The 22,258-nt window shown below is 44.9% G+C and overlaps 1 protein-coding gene across 1 annotated transcript in view; it reads right to left on the reverse strand.

Moving 5' to 3' along the window:
- Window positions 1-22,258, reverse strand: part of LOC309569790 (Fc receptor-like protein 3) — a gene marked incomplete at both ends in the record, with an annotated part of 63,417 nt that overhangs the window by 19,555 nt on the left and 21,604 nt on the right. The window contains one exon of the mRNA XM_082275794.1: window positions 21,176-21,457. Coding sequence (XP_082131920.1) covers window positions 21,176-21,457 — 282 coding nt within the window. The remainder of the gene's footprint in view (window positions 1-21,175; window positions 21,458-22,258) is intronic.

Below are 22,258 nucleotides of genomic sequence, written 5' to 3' on the forward strand. Positions count from 1 at the left end.
TTTTATTGTACTGGGGATACTGGAATGCCTGGGCTATTTTACTGCAAGGGTGAACTCAGAGGCTAACTAGAACCTTTAGGGCCCCGGTGCAAGAAACCATGAAGGGCCCCCCGGACCCCTGGCCAGGGTCCTTACCTTCAAGCCTGGGGCTCTTCCCACTAATCCTGGGGCCCTTTACTCTTGTTGCGGGGCCTCCTTATTACAGTCCCGCAGCGGGCCCCGTTCCTGCCATCTTTGGGCCTCCCCACGGTGGTGGAATGCCAGGGCAAGTGAGACCTTTGCGCTCCTGGAAGTTCACCCACTGGTGTCAGTAGTTTTTATTTTTTGGTATTTTAATTGTATTATTTTTCTATTATTTTATTTTTATTTTAAGATCACAGACTATGACTCTGTCCATTCAGAAAAGGAAGGAGCTGGTAAATTACATATTTACGGACCCCCTTCCTGGTTCTCTATTGTGACACATCCCCTGCAGCAGCCAGCAGGAGAGGGTAGGGAGCACAGTGGGGGGTGGGGGGAACCAGGGGAGCACACAGGGGCCCAGAGGCAGCGGAACACAAGTGAACTGGATAGGAGGAGTGGCGGGGGCAGCATACAGAGGAACCAATCTCCTCCATTTTCCTCCTGCAGCTACAGGAGGAAAAAGGAAGACAGTGATTTCTCTACATGTTTCCCCCGCCGCCCCTTCTATCCAGGTGTACAGGGGAGCCGCACAGGCCCCCTGGAGCAGAGGGCCCGGTTGCAATTGCAACCCCTGCAACCCCTGTAGGGGGTCCCCATTAGGGATGTAGCAGTGATTGCTGGCTGATGGGGAACTAGTGTCGGTCTTTCAAATTATTTTACGCCCTGCAACCCCTGTAGTTACGCCACTGGGTGAACTAACCCTTTAATTGTGACCCATGCTTCCCCAATCAGTACTTGGAGCCATGGTAAAAAAAAAAAAAAAAATGGATATGGGACACCTATATACCAGCCTCCACCCTATCACTCACAATGCAGTGCTCAGCAACCTATTGGCCGGCATGAGCTCTGTTACACTGGCAATGCTCTATGTAAGAATGGAAAACATGAATTTTCAGAACTGCAGTATATGGAATGAGGACTAGCTTGTATTTCAGGAGTGGGAAACATAAATGTATAATAATAATTGTGTGCGACTGTGGGGGAGGGGACATTAGAGTGTAAGCTCCTCTGGTACAGAGACTGATGTGACTGTGTGGGGAAATTAGAGTGTAAGCTCCTCTGGTACAGCGACTGATGTGACTGTGTGGGGACATTAGAGTGTAAACTCCTCTGGTACAGAGACTGATGTGACTGTGGGGGGGGGGGGGGGCATTAGAGTGTAAACTCCTCTGGTACAGAGACTGATGTGACTGTGGGGGGGGGGGCATTAGAGTGTAAACTCCTCTGGTACAGAGACTGATGTGACTGTGGGGGAGGGGACATTAGAGTGTAAGCTCCTCTGGTACAGAGACCGATGTGATTGGCTCAGTGGTCTCTGTACAGCACTGCGGTATATGTCAGAGCTATATAAATGTATACTGTGGGGGGAACAATAGAGTGTAAGCTCCTCTGGTACAGAGACTGATGTGACTGTGGAGGGATATTAGAGTGTAAGCTCCTCCGGTACAGAGACTGATGTGACTGTGGGGGGGGGGGGGACATTAGAGTGTAAGCTTCTCTTGTACAGAGACTGATGTGACTGTGGGGGGGGGGGACATTAGAGTGTAAGCTCCTCTGGTACAGAGACTGATGTGACTGTGGGGGGAGGGGACATTAGAGTGTAAGCTCCTCTGGTACAGAGACTGATGTGACTATGGGGGGGGGGGACATTAGAGTGTAAGCTCCTCTGGTACAGAGACTGATGTGACTGTGGGGGGGGGGGGGACATTAGAGTGTAAGCTCCTTTAATACAGAGACTGATGTGACTGTGGGGGGAGGGGACATTAGAGTGTAAGCTCCTCTGGTACAGAGACTAATGTGACTGTGGGGGAGGGGACATTAGAGTGTAAGCTCCTTTGGTACAGAGACTGGTGTGACTGTGGGGGGAGGGGACATTAAAGTGTAAGCTCCTCTGGTAAAGAGACTGATGTGACTGTGGGGGAGGGGATATTAGAGTGTAAGCTCCTCTGGTACAGAGACTGATGTGACTGTGGGGGGAGGGGACATTAGAGTGTAAGCTCCTCTGGTGCAGAGACTGTAAATAGTTTGGCACAGCTTGATGTAATGATGCTACGATCTAGGAGGAAATAAGCAAGAAGTACCTTTTACAGAAATATATGTATCTGAAGATTTCCAGTTTGTATCATCCTGCAAATATCTTTCACATCTGTATTTTCCAGTTGCAGCCATGGTGACATTTGTAATGTGTAAAATGTCATCGTTGGAGTCTAATCTGCCATCATCCTTGTAGAAGTACGTCGTTTTAACAGTTTTAAAATTCTGCCCACTGGGACATCCCAGACTCAGGGAATCTCCTTCTACTACATTAGTGGGGATCTGCAGGATGAGGTTAGCTGAATACAACAAAAAAAGGAAAGTTATTATTCATACATTAGCAAAGAAGAGATATTTTATAGAGAAGGTCCGCATAAAAAATGATCTAGCAACAATAGAGAGTGGAGGAGGCAGATTCCCCAACAGAGGGACATTCAGGACTTAGGTGTTCTATATGAAGGGTTCATGTTGAATGGTGACATTAGTTGATAGGTGCTCCTATATATCTTCCTGGACGGTTTATTGATAATTGCACGAATAAAGAAAACTGTTGTAGAATTGCAACGACATTATGGTGTGATTTATTAAATTGTGGTAAAGTGAATAATCCAATTTCTGGGGGTATTAGAAGGTGAAATTCAGCAATGAGGAATAATCCTGCACAGCTCCACTTTGTTGCAATTCACTTAACTCCGTATACTATGGGGGCACCATAGAGTGCAGCGGATGTTACTAGAAATTTTTTGTCTCAACAATGACATTTTGCAGAGGATGGTTGGGGTGGCGGTCACTGCTGAACATGGAAAATTTTAGGGGTGAACATGGTGAACACCCAGTGAACATGGGTGCACTAGAAAAGAAAAATTAGTTTTCAAATACAGAAAGGCTTCTTTACAGTAAGAGCTGTGAGAATGTGGAATAAACTCCTTTAACCTCCCTGGCGGTATGATTGTTTCCGATTTTAGGTGCTGAAAGCGGTACAATTATTTTACATGTAATTTGTAAGGACGAGCAGCCCAAACCCAACTATTTACATATGATTTTTTTTTACTGTGCGTTCTTCTTTATAACATCTCGGGTATGATAAAGTTTGAAACATAAAATCATAAATTATAATACAATAAATAACTATAAATAAGTTAAAGTATATATATATATATATATATATATGTATATATATATATGTATAATATATATATAATATATATATATATATATATATATATATATATATATATATATATATATATATATATATATATGCGTATACATATATATATATACGTGTACATATACATATATATACTTACATATACATATATATATATATATATATATATATATATATATATATATATATATATATTGTAACAGGAAGTCAGCTAAATCTGGGAATGTAGTCACAGGAAGGAGATACATTCCCACCTGCTTTGAAAGTTCACTGATACTATAGGGTGTTGGCTGCAGAGAGAGCCAGCAGGAAGTTGAAAACCATTCAGCTGTTCAGAATGAGGAGATCAAGGACTCTATAATTTGTCCAGAGAAAATCTATTGAGTGCTGCCTCCTGTCGCCGTGTAGGTTGGGAGAGGAGGACAGACATACGTGTACCTCCCGAAGCCGTGTGGGCATGGGAGAAGGACTGCTGCCGCCTGTCGCCGTGTAGGCTGGGAGAGGGGGACAGTCGGATGTGTGCCTCCCGACAAGCTGGTGAGCATGGGAGAAGACCCCCTACAGCGATGTGAAGCTAAGGAGGGTAACCACGAGTGAAGACGTCTCAAAGGTGAGAAGACAAAGTGTTCCGTGTGAAGAGTAAAGGGACCTGTTATAAATGGACATGTGCTGTGTGAAAGAAAACAAAGGGACATGTTCAATGGACAATGTTTGTGCTGTGTGAGAAGCAAACAAATGGACATTTGAGTGTCTGCTGTAGGATCAGCAGTGTCGGCCCAACAGTAGGTTGGAAAGACTTCTTAGGTAGGTTCCAGCGTGAGAAGGTAGCCGCCCACAGAGGCAAGGATTTATTTTGTCTTTTATTTTATTTTGGATGTTTTGCTGCATACAGCCTGGTGAAGAAAACACCATTTAATAAACCACACTGTTTGTTTGCAAGCACTTGTCGGCTATCTCTCTGTGAAACGCACCCCCAAAGGGGTCATCCACGCCTACCACCGAGCTAATCCCTCACATATGGTGGAGGTATGCAGTGGGCATAAGCAGAGATCCCTGCAATGGAGTGCATATGTTTGATGAACTTTGTCTGGTGCATGAGATTGCACAATCTATGTGTGCAGGAGAGAAGATCCTGACAGAAAAAAAAAAAAAAAAAAAGTGTTTTAAAGAGACAGGGGTCTCAAAATTTTTTGATGAACTTTGTTGTGTCTGGTGCAAGTGACTGCACAAACTGTGTGCGCAGGAAAAGAGATCTTGCAAGAGAGAGAGAAAAACTACATGTGTTAAAGAGACAGTGGTCTGAAAAATTTTTGCTGGACTGTGAAAAATTTGTTTGTGGAGTTATTGAAGATGGGGCGTTCAAAACGCCTGAAGAATGCAAAGATAGATGAAATGAGAGACCGGATTCTATGGATGGAGGGGATGTTACCGTCTGAACCAGCCCCATCCATGCCTGAACGGAATCGGCTAAAGAGAAAAGTTGTTGTCCCTAGCAACACTGGGGCAAATGAAACTGCTTTGGAGACGCAGGGTTCTCAGATGAAAAGTAAACCCAAAATGGGGGAGATGCTGAAACAGCGGAGCTTTGCAGCTCAACAAAAGGATCACCAAGAGAGCATGGCAGGCTGGAAACAGAGACGCCAGCAGCCAATGGAGGCCATCGGTTTGGAGGAAACCGAGTATGTGTGCAGGGCTGAGTTGGATGCCTTGCAACGGAAAATGGAAGAAAAGGAACAAGCCTTGGAATTGCTTAAAATGGAGCATAGAAACTTGCAGGAAATGAATGAACTACTCAAGTCTCATGTGTTACAGTGGGAAGAATCCACTGCTCTTCTTTTGGTCGAGTTGCAAAAACGCAGAGAGACTATAATGGAGAAAGATACCATCCTCATGGAAAAGGAAAGTGAAATTCAGACTTTGCAGAAGCAAAGTATGGCTGATATGTTGGAGTTGCGTAATCAGCTGGAAAAAAGTCTTCAGTCTTTGGGAGCTACAAAAATAGACCTGCAGGAGTCGCAGGAACAGAATGTCGCTCTGAAAACGACATTGTCTCTCAGCGACAACGAGAAAAGTGAAAGAGAGGCTAAATTACTGAGTACTGTGTATGAGCTCACTACTTTGAGCAATGTGGTAGATGAATGGCGTGCGGACTGTGAAAGTTGGAAAGATGAAGCCCAACGTGTCCAGCAGCAGTTAAAGGAGAAAGAAGCCTGTGTGGCAGAATTACATTCTTATTCCCAGATGCTAGCCAATGAGGTGAAGGCTCTTATGCAGGGAAAAGGAGATTGTGAACATAAGAGGGAAAAAGTAGAGGCACAGCTTCTGGAATCGCAAGTCAAGGTGTCAGAAGGTGACCGATTGTGTGCTAAGCTGTCAGAGAAGGCAAACCGACTGCAGGTTGAGTTGGACAATGTTACAAATCAGCTTTCTCAAGCAGACAGCAAATCTAGAGAAATTGCGGAAGATTTTTCTATCTTGGAATCGCAGCTGCAAGACACGCAGGAACTCTTACAGGAAGAGAGGTGTCAAAGGCTGAGTTTTAGCACAAAGCTCAAACAAATGGAAGATGAGAAAAATGGCTTCCTGGAACAATTAAAAAAGGAGGCGGAAGCAAAGAAAAACCTATCAGAGCAAGTCGCAACATTGCAAGCTCAGATAGCGGATATGAAAAAACGCATGGAAGAAAGCGTTGGTTCATTACAGTGTGTTGAAGATGTGAAAAAGAAGTTTGATCAGATGCTTGGTGAAGAGAAGACTGTGTCTGCAAAATATGCAGAAGAACGCGACCGTGCAAAAACGGAGGTGCGTGATAACGAGAGCAAAGCCCTGTTCTTGGCTCGCTCTTTGGAGGAAGCTCTAGAGTGTAAGGCTGAACTAGAAAGTGTTAAACAGCTGCGTACAGAAATGGAAGAATTGGTCAGCTCCAAGGATGATGTTGTGAAAAGCGTTCAGGAGCTAGAAAAGTCTAAGCGAGCCTTAGAACAGCAAGTAGAAGAGATGAAGATTCCGTTGCAGGAACTGGAAGAGGAATTCCAGGCAACAGAGGATCTGTCCCAAAGAGGGGATAGTGTGCCTGATGCAGTTTTTAAAAGGATCAGTGTTTTGGGGTCTGTCCTGAGTGAGCCTCAGAAATGTGATGACATGTGGCTTGAATCACCCCTTTGGAATAAACCGTTCCTTCAAAAACTTCAAGCATTGGAAAATGTATCATTAGAGCTTCAGCAAACAAAGGAGCTGAGTAAGAAATGTGATGATTTCTCAGTTCAGGCTGAAAACCTAGTGGGGAAAACTAAGGCTGTTGGTGAAAACGTGAAGCAAATGAATAAGTGCCTTTCAGGGAGTGTTTCCAAAATGGAACTGGTGAAAGACGGGTGGCAGAAGTTTGATCGTGATCTTGAGATGCATTCCATGTGGAATTCAGATAGAGAAAAAGAACTAGGTGACCTTGAGCGGTCAAATAGTTCAGCAGAAAGTGCATTGAAGAAACCTGTAAAAGAATGTGTTGCAGTTCCATGCTTCTTCACTGATGCAGAGAGGAGGTCTATAATGGATACCACCCAGATCGCTGGGTTCAACTGTGTTGTTGCCTTTGACCCCTATGTTGGTGGAAGGAAAATTGATGATGTTCTGGTTGGCTACTTCTGTGAAGAGTTTGGCAAGAAATATAAACGGAATATCAAATCAAATAGTAGGCCTTTACTGCGACTCGCTCAGGAGGGCGAAAAGTTTAAGAAGTTGATGAGTGCAAATGCTTCAGATCTGCCTATGAATATGAAATGTTTGAATGATATTGATATCTCTGGGAAAAGGAACAGGGGTCACTTTGAAGAAATGTGTGACAGCCTGTTGTCTCAATTGGAAAATCCTCTGCACAGCATCTTAGAGCAAGCAAAGCTCAAGAAGGAAGATCATTCCCTTTTACAACAAAAAGTCAATGATTGTGTACAGCTGTATGGAGAGGCAACTCAAGTCACAGAGGGATGTCAAGAGTCCCTACTTGGAACAAAGCTTAGTGAAGCAAAGGTTCTCAAAGTTTTGTGGAAAACATTTATGGATTGCAGAGAGAGGCGTCTTAAGAATGTTGAAGACATTAAGACTAGCCCAATTGAGTTGCCTATGGATCACGGTCCTCCGTGGTGGATTGGACAGACGGTTATGAGGGACAAGCTGTCTGACATTTATGAGAAAGCTGTCAATGAAGATGACAGAAACGAGAAGGAGCGAAATGATGCCAAAAATGCAGTTGAAGAATGTGTATATGAGATGAGAGACAAACTGTGTGGCATTTATGAGAAATCCGTCAATGAAGATGACAAAACAGTTTCATCCGGAAGCTTGAGGATAATAGGAGGCTTATCAGTGAGTCAGCAGTGCTTGACACATGCGTGCCTGGAAATCTGTGTCCCAACCCTAGGGTTGAAACAAGAGGGGGGGGTATGTAACAGGAAGTCAGCTAAATCTGGGAATGTAGTCACAGGAAGGAGATACATTCCCACCTGCTTTGAAAGTTCACTGATACTATAGGGTGTTGGCTGCAGAGAGAGCCAGCAGGAAGTTGAAAACCATTCAGCTGTTCAGAATGAGGAGATCAAGGACTCTATAATTTGTCCAGAGAAAATCTATTGAGTGCTGCCTCCTGTCGCCGTGTAGGTTGGGAGAGGAGGACAGACATACGTGTACCTCCCGAAGCCGTGTGGGCATGGGAGAAGGACTGCTGCCGCCTGTCGCCGTGTAGGCTGGGAGAGGGGGACAGTCGGATGTGTGCCTCCCGACAAGCTGGTGAGCATGGGAGAAGACCCCCTACAGCGATGTGAAGCTAAGGAGGGTAACCACGAGTGAAGACGTCTCAAAGGTGAGAAGACAAAGTGTTCCGTGTGAAGAGTAAAGGGACCTGTTATAAATGGACATGTGCTGTGTGAAAGAAAACAAAGGGACATGTTCAATGGACAATGTTTGTGCTGTGTGAGAAGCAAACAAATGGACATTTGAGTGTCTGCTGTAGGATCAGCAGTGTCGGCCCAACAGTAGGTTGGAAAGACTTCTTAGGTAGGTTCCAGCGTGAGAAGGTAGCCGCCCACAGAGGCAAGGATTTATTTTGTCTTTTATTTTATTTTGGATGTTTTGCTGCATACAGCCTGGTGAAGAAAACACCATTTAATAAACCACACTGTTTGTTTGCAAGCACTTGTCGGCTATCTCTCTGTGAAACGCACCCCCAAAGGGGTCATCCACGCCTACCACCGAGCTAATCCCTCACAATATATATACGTATACATATACATATGTATACGTGTACATATACATACATATATATATATATATATATATATATATATATATATACACGTGTATATCTATATATATATATCTATATATATATAGATATATATATATATATAGATATACACATGTATATCTATATATATATATATATATATGTACATACTGTAGTACATGCAGGAAAGGGCACTGGGGGGCAAACTAATGTCAATTTATTTTATTTTGTAATGTAATCCAATAGGATTACAATATATCAGTGTGTTTGTGTGTTGTACTTTTCAGATTTGCCGCTGGTTCCACCCCCCTGCGAGCGTCACGTCGCAGGAGACGGAAGCCGGGGCTCACAGCATCGGGCGGAAGATCCGGCCGCTGTATGCTGCAGGGACACATCGTGGGATCTCGGGGACAAGGTAAGTAACCTTTACCAGGATCCAGCGATGCTCACTGGCGGTATCCCGAGTGTGGCTCGGGGTTACCGCTAATGGCACTGAAATTCCACACTCGGGAATACCACTAAGGAGGTACAGAGGTGGTTCTTTCCAGCTCATTAGATTGCTTTAAGAAAGGCCTGGATTCTTTCCTAAATGGACATAATTTGACTGGGTACTAAATTTATAGGTAAAGTTGATCCAGGTAATATACAATTGCCTCTTGGGGGTCAGGAAGGAATTTCTTTCCCCCGCTTGTGCAAACTGGACCATGCTTTATTTTTAGACTTCCTCTGGATCAACTATGGGTAAATAATTGTGAAATTGGAGGTTTTATATTTGTGTGTGTGTGTTTTTTTTTTGTTTTTCTATGTTGGTTGAACTGGATGGACTTTTTCCTTTTCCAACCAGATTAACTAAGTAATCATGTAGGCACCATTGGTGTGCGCAGCCTATCGCATTAGGGTGTGCACCCCAGAGCACAAATACACATGCGTGTATATAAGCAGAGCAGTGAATGGTGTCAAAAGAGCAGAGATTGGTGTCGGGAGCTATTATTTTTTACAATTTTATTTTTTTAATTATTTTTTAATATATTGTTTTTTATTTTTTATTTTTTATTACAGTTTTTATTTTTTTAGGAGCCCTATTGGGAGTTTTGGAGAAATATTAACCGGTTGCCGACCGCCGCACGACTATATACTGCGGCGGTCAGCCCCGGCCAGGCAGAGTGACGTATCGGTACGTCACTCGCCTGTCACTGACTTGCGAGCCAATTGCGGGCGGGCAGGCACACGCCCACCGCGGCTCGTTCACAGACAAGTCAGTGCGTGTGACCGGCGGACTCGATGTCCGCCGGTCACACTACGATCGCTCCTGTGAAGGGAGAAAGGCGGAGCCGCTTATGTAAACAAGCCGCCCGTCATTCTCCCTGGTGTAAAAATGAAGATCAGACGGTTCTACTATGTAGGAGCGTTGATCTTTCTTTTTACACCAGTAGCCATGTCCCTGCACAGTTAGAATCACGCCCCTAGGACACACTTAACCCCTCCCTGTCCAATAAAGTTAACCCCTTCCCTGCCAGTGTCATTTTTGCAGTAACAGTGCATATGTATAGCACTGATTACTGTAGTCATGTCACTGGTACCCCCAAAAGTGTCAAAAATGTCAGTCAAGGGTCCGATCTGTCCGCCGCAATGTCGCAGTACCGCAAAAAAAATCGCAGATCGCCGCCATTATGCGTTAAAAAAAAACACCAAAAATGACAAAAATCTTTCCCTTTGTTAGTAAACGCGATAACTTTTGCGCAAACCAATCAAAATACGCTTTTTGCGATTTTTTTTTACCAAACATATGTAGCATAAAACAAATTAGCCGAAAATGTTAAAAAATTTTGATTTTTACATTTTTTTGGGGGGGAATTTCATATAAAAAATGTGAAAAATATTGTTATTTTTGCAAAATTTACGCTCTTTTTTTGTTTATAGCGCATGATCAAAAAATCGCACAGGTGATCAAATACCACCAAAAGAAAGCTCTGTTTGTGGGGAAAAAAAGAACGTCAAATTCGTTTAGGTACAGCATCGCACGACCGCGCAATTGTCTGTTAAAGTCACGCAGTAAAAAATCGCAAAAAAACCCCTGGTCTTTTAGCAGCCAAATCCTCCGGGGCTTAAGTGGTTAAGGGTCTAAACAGACTCCTGATGTCTCACTTTTGAGACAGAGAAAGGGAGTGAGGACAGAGCTTCCCCAGACTTTTTCTCTGCAGCTTCAGCTGCACTGGACAGTGAATGAATGGGTACTCTGTGCTGAGCGGCTTCCTGTTCATTCACAAAGGGAAGCATAGCACATTATATATTGTGAGGGGTTAGCTCGGTAGCGGGGTTCGTTACACAGAGAGACAGCCGAAGAGTGGTTGTAAACAACAGTCTATGGTTTATTCTTCCAATTTTCTTCAAACAAATGCAAGCATCCAAAACAGCATAATTCAAAACAAACATAAAATAAACCCTGGCCACTTGGGGCGTCTACCTTCACAACACAGGAACCTACCTATGGTGTCTGTCCCAACCTACTGCTGGGCAGACACTGTTGGTCATACAGCAGAAAACCAATAGTCTTTGTTTTCTTTTCACACTGAAAAAATCCAACAGTTCACCTTCAGAAGTCTTTCAGCTGACTGCTCTCCTCAACTCACACAGCTCCAGGAGGCATTCAGCTCACTGCTCTCCTTAACACACACAACTTCAGGATGCAGCAATCAGTAGTCATCCTCTGGATAACTTATAGAGGCCTTAATTGCCTCATCCTGAATAGCTGAAGCTTTTTCAACGTCCTTAAACCTTTCTGGCTACCTCTGCAGCCGACACCCTATAGTAATTGGTGAATTGTCTACACAAGGCAGAAATGTATCTCCTGTCTGTGACAACATCCACAGATTTACCTGACTTCCTGTCACAATATATATATATATATATATATATATATATATATATATATATATATATATATATATATACACACATCTACATATCTGATAAAAATATCAAATGTCTTCATGAATTTAGGCCAAAATGTAATCTGCTACATGTATTTAGTATAAAATAAAATCCAAAAAAGTGTATATTTATTGGTTGACATGAATGTTTGTGAGGGAAATCACCTTAGACCACAAGCTGATACAAGGAAAAAAACATTTATTCTCGTATACGAGGAGACAGGTTACATATAGGCGTAGGCCTATTAGCTACAGTGACATGTGGAATAGGTTCCTTTCACATGCAGCCAACCTAGTCTGGCCTGCACAGGGGCAGACTGGCAAGTTTTGGCCCAGGGGGCAAGTATAAACCAGAGGCCCATGGTGCAGCAACTCGGCCCCCTCCCACTCTCCCTCTTCCTGTCCTCCTCCTGACCCCCATTCCAAGCTGAAGCTCCGCTCCAGGTACTCTCTACTCACTGGCCAAATCTGGGTTCCCAACCTGGCCAGCAGGGGGTGCTGGGACAGCTTGGTTGGGGCTAGGGGAAGAGAATCTCCAGTGGGGCATGGAACTGGCCTCTGCTCAGACATAGTTGACACACCATCCATGCTGGGGGAGGGAGGACTGCGCTCTGTCCTTGTCTTCATCCCTCACCCAGTAGGTCAGTGGCAGAGACTTTTTACTTCTCTTCACCAGGAATCCTTTAGGCATGTCTGTGGCAGAAGCTGTGCAGCCTTTTTACAGGACATCAGAGCGGCCCAGGGGGCAATTGCCTCCCTGCCCCCTGGCCCAGTCCTCCCCTGGGCCTGCATATGATGTGTCTTATCTTATATACATTTTAGAACATCCTGTCCAAAAACCTCCCCTTTGGACAATGATTGGTAGGCCTATCACTTCCTGAAGGGGGATGAACTTTTGTCTTACATACTTAATGCGAACAGTAACTTATTGTGTGTGTATATATATATATAGCATACTGTCACTATCCATTAGGCACATGAGCCATTTCCTAAATTACAGAACATAGGGACAGGATATAGTGACGTCATGGAGTATATAGTAAGCCATTTTTTAAATTATTAGCAGGATATGCTGGAAAATTAAAATGTGATGACTTGCAGTTATAAAAAACTACTTCTGCAGGCATATGTATATATTCTTATAGGCATAAATGATTATAAAACATATAAATAATTATGAAACATTCATAATTTCTTTAACAATGTTATAGTGTCTGCAAACTATGGTAAATATACTGGAATTTACACAGCTGTTGACACTATACTGTAATGGCGGTGATCAGTGTCTTATAGTAGGCCTATAATAGTGTGATGGGCAATCTGGTGCTAACAGACACTGGCAGAGAGGGACACTAACTGACACTGATGTCACTAGTGACACTAATACGGTGATGAGATATAATATTGTAAACTGGGAACTGTACTAATGACACTGGCTGGGAAGGGGTTAACATTTAGGGGCAAACAAGGGGTTAACCGCGTGCCTAGCAATGTGTAATGTGTATAATATGTGCTGCTTTTATTTCCTGATCTGGCTGTTTTTAATCCCTGCTTTTCAGGGAGGAGAAACAGCCAGATCACTGTCTGTGTTTGTAAACACAGGACTCTGTTCTGTGATTGGCCACAACCGACTTGCTAACAGACCCATGCTATGGCCAATCGCGCACGCCCCGAACCCGGAAGACAGCGGACAATGTACATGTACGTTGCTGTGCCTGCACTTGCAGCACACTTGCAGTAGATTTACTGTGAGCAAGTCGGTAAGTGTTTTTTCTCATTATTCTTAGGCCTCATGCATGCGGGACGTTTTTACAGCGGCTGTTTTTGGCTTCAGACGTTTTTTTCTGCAGCCAATAAAATCCCCGGCATGTCCTCCTATGTCTCCCCGGCATGTTCTCCTATGTCTCCCCGCATTCTCCTATGTCTCCCCGGCATGTTCTCCTATGTCTCCCCAGCATGTTCTCCTGTGTCTCCCCATCATGTTCTCCTATGTCTCCCAAGTATGTTCTCCTATGTCTCCCCAAAATGTTCTTCTATGTCTCCCCGGCATGTTCTCCTATGTCTCCCCCGCATGTTCTCCTATGTCTCCCCCGCATGTTCTCCTATGTCTCCCCAGCATGTTCTCCTATGTCTCCCCAGCATGTTCTCCTATGTCTCCCCAGCATGTTCTCCTATGTCTCCCCGGCATGTTCTCCTATGTCTCCCAAGTATGTTCTCCTATGTCTCCCCAAAATGTTCTTCTATGTCTCCCCGGCATGTTCTCCTATGTCTCCCCCGCATGTTCTCCTATGTCTCCCCCGCATGTTCTCCTATGTCTCCCCAGCATGTTCTCCTATGTCTCCCCCGCATGTTCTCCTATGTCTCCCCGGCATGTTCTCCTATATCTCCCCAGAATGTCCTCCTATATCTCCCCAGGATGTTCTCCTATGTCTCCCCCGCATGTTCTCCTATGTCTCCCCAGCATGTTCTCCTATGTCTCCCCGGCATGTTCTCCTATGTCTCCCCAGCATGTTCTCCTATGTCTCCCCAGCATGTTCTCCTATGTCTCCCCCGCATGTTCTCCTATGTCTCCCCAGCATGTTCTCCTATGTCTCTCCAGCATGTTCTCCTATGTCTCCCCAGCATGTTCTCCTATGTCTCCCCGGCATGTCCTCCTATGTCTCCCCGGCATGTTCTCCTATGTCTCCCCCGCATGTTCTCCTATGTCTCCCCAGCATGTTCTCCTATGTCTCCCCAGCATGTTCTCCTATGTCTCCCCAGCATGTTCTCCTATGTCTCCCCAGCATGTTCTCCTATGTCTCCCCAGCATGTTCTCCTATGTCTCCCCAGCATGTTCTTCTATGTCTCTCCCAGCATGTTCTCCTATGTCTCTCCAGCATGTCCTCCTATGTCTCCCCGGCATGTGCTCCTATGTCTCTCCAGCATGTCCTCCTATGTCTCTCCCTGGCATGTCCTCCTACGTCTCCCCAGCATGTTCTCCTATGTCTCCCCGGCATGTGCTCCTATGTCTCCCCAGCATGTTCTCCCATGTTTCCCCCAGCATGTTCTCCTATGTCTCCCAGGCATGTTCTCCTATGTCTCCCCAGCGTGTTCTCCTATGTCTCCCCAGCATGTTCTCCTATGTCTCCCCAGCATGTTCTTCTATGTCTCCCCAAAATGTTCTCCTATGTCTCCCCGGCATGTTCTCCTATGTCTCCCCGGCATGTGCTCTTATGTCTCCCCGGCATGTTCTCCTTTGTCTCCCCAGCATGTTCTCCTATGTCTCCACCGGCATGTTCTCCTATGTCTCCCCAGCATGTTCTCCTATGTCTCCCCGGCATGTTCTCCTATATCTCCCCAGAATGTCCTCCTATATCTCCCCAGGATGTTCTCCTATGTCTCCCCCGCATGTTCTCCTATGTCTCCCCAGCATGTTCTCCTATGTCTCCCCGGCATGTTCTCCTATGTCTCCCCAGCATGTTCTCCTATGTCTCCCCCGCATGTTCTCCTATGTCTCCCCAGCATGTTCTCCTATGTCTCTCCAGCATGTTCTCCTATGTCTCCCCAGCATGTTCTCCTATGTCTCCCCGGCATGTCCTCCTATGTCTCCCCGGCATGTTCTCCTATGTCTCCCCCGCATGTTCTCCTATGTCTCCCCAGCATGTTCTCCTATGTCTCCCCAGCATGTTCTCCTATGTCTCCCCAGCATGTTCTCCTATGTCTCCCCAGCATGTTCTCCTATGTCTCCCCGGCATGTTCTCCTATGTCTCCCCAGCATGTTCTCCTATGTCTCCCCCGCATGTTCTCCTATGTCTCCTCAGCATGTTCTCCTATGTCTCCCCAGCATGTTCTCCTATGTCTCCCCAGCATGTTCTTCTATGTCTCTCCCAGCATGTCCTCCTATGTCTCTCCAGCATGTCCTCCTATGTCTCCCCAGCATGTTCTCCTATGTCTCCCCAGCATGTTCTCCTATGTCTCCCCGGCATGTTCTCCTATGTCTCCCCGGCATGTTCTCCTATGTCTCCCCAGCATGTTCTCCTATGTCTCTCCCAGCATGTTCTCCTATGTCTCTCCCAGCATGTTCTCCTATGTCTCCCCAGCATGTTCTCCTATGTCTCCCCAGCATGTTCTCCTATGTCTCCCCAGCATGTTCTCCTATGTTTCCCCGGCATGTTCTCCTATGTCTCCCCAGCATGTTCTCCTATGTCTCCCCGGCATGTTCTCCTATGTCTCCCCGGCATGTTCTCCTATGTCTCCCCGGCATGTTCTCCTATGTCTCCCCGGCATGTTCTCCTATGTCTCCATGCACACACAGGCTGTTATCAGCAGTTTTTGGCAGGGGCGTTTTCTGGCTGTAAAGAAAAAAAGTAGAGGGTTTTGAGTGGTGTTTTTCAGCTGTAAAACCGCTCTAACCTCAATAAACGCTACAAAAAACGCTGCTAACTGATGTTTTTGATGCAATTGCATTTTTTTAAACCTGGGTTGTGTTTGGAGGTGTGGTTGATGGAACATAGCCTGGGGTCACACTGGTGCATGCTGAACACTGCATGTGATTTGCACCAAAAACGCACCGCATTCCTGTGCACATCACATGGGATGTCTGTACGATGCGATTTGAGACATATACAGTATTTTGTATGGGTCAAATTGCATCACATTTGCATCAAAATGTTGTAGGACTCTTTCTTCATACCTAATCGCTCCTGAACATTGCAGTGCTCCTCTCTCCTTTAGTGCTCTCTCTGCTCTGAAATCGGCGATTAAACAATTAACCACTTCTGGACCGGAAGTATTTGCCCCCTTAATGACCAGGCCATATTTTGCGATTCGGCACTGTGTTACTTTAACAGACAATTGCGCAGCCATGCGACGCTGTACCCAAATAAAATTGATGTCCTTTTTTCCCCACAAATAGAGCTTTCTTTTGGTGTTATTTGATCACCTGTGCGATTTTTATTTTTTGCGCTAAAAAACAAACATTTCTGAAATAAACCCCCAATATTTTTCATATTCTGCTATATTAACATTTTAGGCCAATTTGTTTTCTGCTACATATTTTTGGTAAAAAAAAAATCACAATAAGCGTATTTTGGTTTGCGCAAAAGTTATCGCGTCTACAAACTACGGGAAAGATTTATGTCATTTTTATTGGTTTTTTTTTTTTTTTTTTTACTAGTAATGGTGGCGATCTGTGTTTTCAGCGGGACTGCGACATTGCGGCGGACAGATCGGACCCCTAACTGACATTTTTGACACTTTTGGGGGGTACCAGTGACATTACTACAGTAATCAGTGCTATAAATATGCTCTGTTACTGTAATAATGACACCGGCAGGGAAGGGGTTAACACTGTGGGTGATAAAGGGGTTAAATGTAAGCCTAGGGGAGTGATTCTAACTGTGGGGGGAGGGGTTTGTGAAATGATCATAGAGACATGTGATCCTATGTAGAAGGATCACATGATCTCTATGATCATCCCAGGGAGAAGGACGGTCAGATGTGTTTACAACAGCTGACCGTTCTTCTCTCTCAGAGGGCAATCGGAGCCGCCTGACACGCGCATCGGAGTCCCCGCTGCTGAGTGGGAGCACCCTGCCGGCGGTACACGCTCGTCCCCTAACTGCCGGCACGCAACCGACGCCGACCTATGTTGGTTTGCTCAGGAGGGTCAGCCTGCCGCAGTAAAAACAAAAAGTGATGTGTTGGGCGCTTGTGCCGACAGGTAGGACCCGCACTGGAGTATAGATGGAATGGAGAGAAGTAAGTCCGAATGTAGCAAAAGTCCAATGCCGCCTAGATAGAGTCCAATGGGGGAGCAGGATCAGTCCAGAGACGGCGGTAAGCCGCTTGTCCACCTTTGATGACGTAACGCGTTTCGGAGCATGCGCACAACGCTCCTTCCTCAGACGATCTAGAGAAACTATCAGGAGAAGCCCATACCAAACTTCTATGTAAGTGTGCTATGTTTTTGTGCAATAAACCGTGATTGTATTACTGAGTGGCGCCTGTCCTCTCTTGTTTCATATGTGCCGCAGTAAAAAGGTGGTGGGCGGTCAGCAACCAGTTAACAAAGGCTATGCAAAGATGCATTGTGGGAGTTACTAAAACAGCAGAAAGGTCGTTTTTAGCTAAAAACGTCAGAAAACGCTAATTCCAAAAAACACTAAAAAAAAAACCACCAATGCAAAAAAAAAAGCTGAAAAACCGTGAAAAGCTCGCTACAAAGCTACTGGCGTTTTTATAACGTCCCGCGTGCATGAGGCCTAATAGATTCCAACAAATTATCTCTGTTAACTGCATGGCTGAATTCTTTTTGATACACAATGAAAAGGAACAAATATAACAGAAATATAATATAATAATAATATAATAGAAAGCACTCACTTTGTATGAGGATGCTGGTGCTGTTCTTTCTGACTTTTCCATCCCGGGATTGAACAGAACACTGATATGTCCCTGTGTGATCTTTTCTGAATTTATTAAGCACATAACTGGTCTTCGTGCCATCATGCTGAATAATTTGAAAGTCTTTATAAAACGTGTATAAGAGGCTGGTGGGTACTTTAGTATCCGATGCACACTCTATTGTTACTTTTTGGCCTTCTTTCACAGGCAGAGATGGTTTAACGCTTATTTGCGGTGATGTGAATACCTCTAACAACAAATATTTTGAATTAAATATTGTTAAAATGGACTAATATTAAATATTGTTAAAATGTTAAATTACACATTCTAAAAGAATAACCATCATTGGTCTCCTATTTTTAGAAGCTAAGTGAACAAGTCACCTGATGCGATGCCCATCTTTGGCCATGCCAGTCCCCCCTTCTATTCCGGCCTTCTGACCCCTCACATCCTTTCAGCAAGTCGTATTTTAACCACATCAGCTCCGAAAGGATTTACCCCCCTTAATGACCAAGCCATTTTTTGCGATACGAGACTGCGTTACTTTAACTACTACCCAGCAGCCCCTCCTGCGCGAACCAACGTAACTGTACATCGGTCGCACGTCTGCAACTAGGGGGCGAGCGCGCGCCGTGCACCCGCCCCCACTCATCAGCGGGGACTCCGATGCATGGGGCCGGCGGCTCCGATTGCCGCTGGGCACGCACGATTGCTGCCCGCTGAGAGAGAAGGACAGTCGGCTGTTGTAAACACATCTGACCGTTCTTCTCTCTGAAAAGATCACAGAGCGCCTGTGATCCTTCTATATAGGATCACATATCTCTATGATCATTTCACAAGCCCTTCCCCCACACAGTTATAAAACACTCCTCTAGGCTCACATTTAACCCCTTGATCACCCACAATGTTAACCCCTTCCCTGCCAATGGCATTATTATAGTAACAGTGCATATTTTTTAGCACTGATTACTGTAGTAATGCCACTGGTCCCCCCCAAAAGTGTAAAAAAATGTCAGTTAGGGGTCCGATCTGTCAGCTGCAATGTCACAGTCCAGCAAAAGAATTGAAGATCGCCGCCATTACTAGTAAAAAAAAACCCCAAAACAATAAAAACAATACACTTAGATGTGTATTCCATGTATGTCAAGGAAGGAGACACACAGACTGTCATTGGCAGACTTGTCCTATTGTCTGTTTTGAGATGAAATGTGTATTGTGTTAAAGTCTACCTGTCCCATTGTCAAATGGTAATAACCTCACATTGTTCTGTCCAAATGGCTAGATAATTAGTTTAGGTTAATTCTGTTTCTGTATACAATTTCATCTGCATATGATAATGTAATCATTCAACCCCTGACCTGTGTCTAGTAATTTGATCAGGAGGGGGATGTGCTCATGTATGTATAAATTGAGTGTGTGTCTGTTCAATAAACAGTCTGTTTTTACCTCTTCATGAAGCCTTGACTTATGTTTGGGGGAAAATGCTACAAGGGATTGCTATGCTCTTCATACTCCCTTGGATAACACTAAGCTCTTGAAAGAGCTTGTTCCTGCTTCACTCTCTGGAGAAAAAGAGGGTCACCCACGGGAACCTGGAGCCTTGTCATAGGTCCAGGGTGGGTAGGGGACGGCGACACCCCAACCAAGCTGTGGCGTTTCGTGGGGTCTGTGGTGGTTATGGTGTCTGGTGGAGTGCTTGGAGCCCTCGGGAAGCACTAGGAGCATCCGTCAACGGGAGGTACCCATTCGGGGTGCCCGTTGATCTGTTACAATACACTTATCCCAGCATTTAACTAATGTCTGGAAAGCTTCGGCATAGAACCATCCAAGGACAGCCTGGTTTACTTTCTTTGGAAAAATTCAGAAAAAATTTGTCTCTTGTGCAATTTCACGAGAGGTTATACATCAATTATCCAGGATCAGGTGCTCCACGCGCTGAATGTTCACAGGAATGACTGCTGTGGGCTAGAAACTTCATTACCACATGATGATACCACATGTCACATGCATGCACTAACACTGTTGTCTGCCATCTTGATTAAGAGTCTCTGGATTGGCCCGCGACACGTGCGCTGCCTATCAGTAATAGGACAAACTTGCCACTTACTGCTGCATGTAGTACCACCACACTAGCATCCCTTTTTTTAAAATTAAAAGTCCGGTTTCACCTAAACATCCCTCATACTAAAAATTTGCCATACCTAAACTTTCAGCAATACATAGCACATTGATAATGTACTAACCATGGGCGTCTGCAGAACTTTTTTTAGGGGGGGGGGGGGCATAATTTTAAGGTCATCCATGCTCAGCCCCTTTTTTCGCCCCCATAGATCCCCCTTTAGAGCAGGCCAGTGTCCCCCATAGATCCCCTTTAGAGCAGGGTCCCCATAGATCCCCCCTTTAGGGCAGACCAGGCCAGGGTCCCACATCGATCCCCCTTTAGAGCAGGCCAGGGTCCCCATAGATCCCTCTTGAGTCTTACCTTTTCACCTATATTCCCCGCCCTACCAGGTATTCCTGCACCACTAGGTACTCCTGGCTCTCCCTGCAAAGAATATATATATATATATACTGTACTTAGCCAATATGACCCACTTTAGAGCAGTCCAGGATCCCCATAGATCCCCCTTAGAGCAGGCCAGGATCCTTATAGATCCCCTTTAGAGCAGATCAGGGTCCCCATAGATCCCCCTTTAGAGCATGCCAGGCCAGGGTCCCCCATAGATCCCCATTTAGAGCAGGCTCCCCATAGATTCCCCTTTTAGAGCAGGCCAGGGGCGCTTGCCCCCCCCCCCCCCCTTGTGGATGCCCATGGTACTAACCACAACTGCCAATCAGAAATCATATTTCATGGACTGGCTTGGTCCGTACTGAGCACACACCCAGTTGTCTTTACACATTCCTTAGTAATCAAAAGAAGTCATTCTTTGAGGGTACTGTCTAGAAATATATACCATACCAGTGTTCATCTCCCACCCACCCCAATACCACTAATGGGCATAGTGTGGACGTGGATAGGGGAGAAACCATTGCACGCTGTTAAGCATTAGTTTCCCAATAGACTTCAGGAGATGATTTCCCATCATTGGAGGTAAGTATTTATGTCTCTCTTTTGCAGGCAAATCTTTTTGGTAAAGTAAATCTTAAGAACAGGGTCACTTTAATGAACAATTTTCAAGGCCATTCTTCCATGCTCACCTTGAATCAGAATGGATACCACATTGCTGTTCTTCCTCACAGTGTCAGATGCCGTCCTCACTTCACAGATATAATTCCCAGAATCCTCCAGCTGAGCTTTCTGAGAGCTGAATGTTTCATCTTTGCTGAAATCCTGAACAATTTGTCCATCTCTGTAGAAGGCAAACTTCAGATCCATGTTCTCTCTTAGAGGGTTATGTCTGGTTTTACAGGTCAGGGTCATGTAACCACCTTCTCGTATTTGGTTTCGATTGTAATCTATTTTTGGAGTAGTGAACAGATCTATAAAAAATAATAAAATGACTGTGGTTTTATTATACACACATAGTTACAAGTTGGGTTACAGATATGTGGGAACCCAGACAAAACATCACAAATATTGTCGAAGGAAGAAAATTATGGGTCCAGTCTTCATCAACATTTAAAAGCCAATGTTGTAGTCTATTAAAGAATCCATTGCACATACCTATCCATTTGGTGTTGCCGGTCCATAGGAGGCAGTGATTAAGTGGTGATATTCATGAGCGGCAATTAAATAATCCCTTTTTAGAAGATGTATTGCCACCGAAATCTCTTCAACATTGGACACACTACTGAGGGTGCCAAACGCCCCATCAACCACTGTGCTTCAATCCACTAGCCCCCGCATCAGAAGAAAGAAACAAACGGAGCACCTCTAAGTGCAGTATGTTTAATCCAAGAATGTACACAAATTGTAAAAACTCACATGGGATACATTGCGTAAGGCTCAAAGCTGGTGTCGAGAGATGAAGTCCAAAGTCCAGTGTCCAGGAGCAGAAAACAGATGGATGCTGATATATGAAACGGGAGGACAAACAAAGCCGGCCGCCGTGTTCCAGAATCAGCTTCCTTCCGCGTGTCAGACTGGAGCACAGCGTATCGCCACGTGACGTCACCAGGACCAGAAGGGGGAACGCAACGCATTTCAGAGCATGCGCCAAGCTCTCAGCGGGCATGCGCGCTCTTTTTTCAAGTGTGATTGTAGGAAGATCAAGGGGGATCCCTCCAAACTCTCCTCTCAGCCGCCCACAAAAAATTGATTTTCCTACAATCACACTTGAA

This window comes from Pelophylax lessonae, assembly GCF_965119305.1.
Source record: "Pelophylax lessonae genome assembly, chromosome: 13".
NCBI classification, from domain to species: domain Eukaryota; kingdom Metazoa; phylum Chordata; class Amphibia; order Anura; family Ranidae; genus Pelophylax; species Pelophylax lessonae.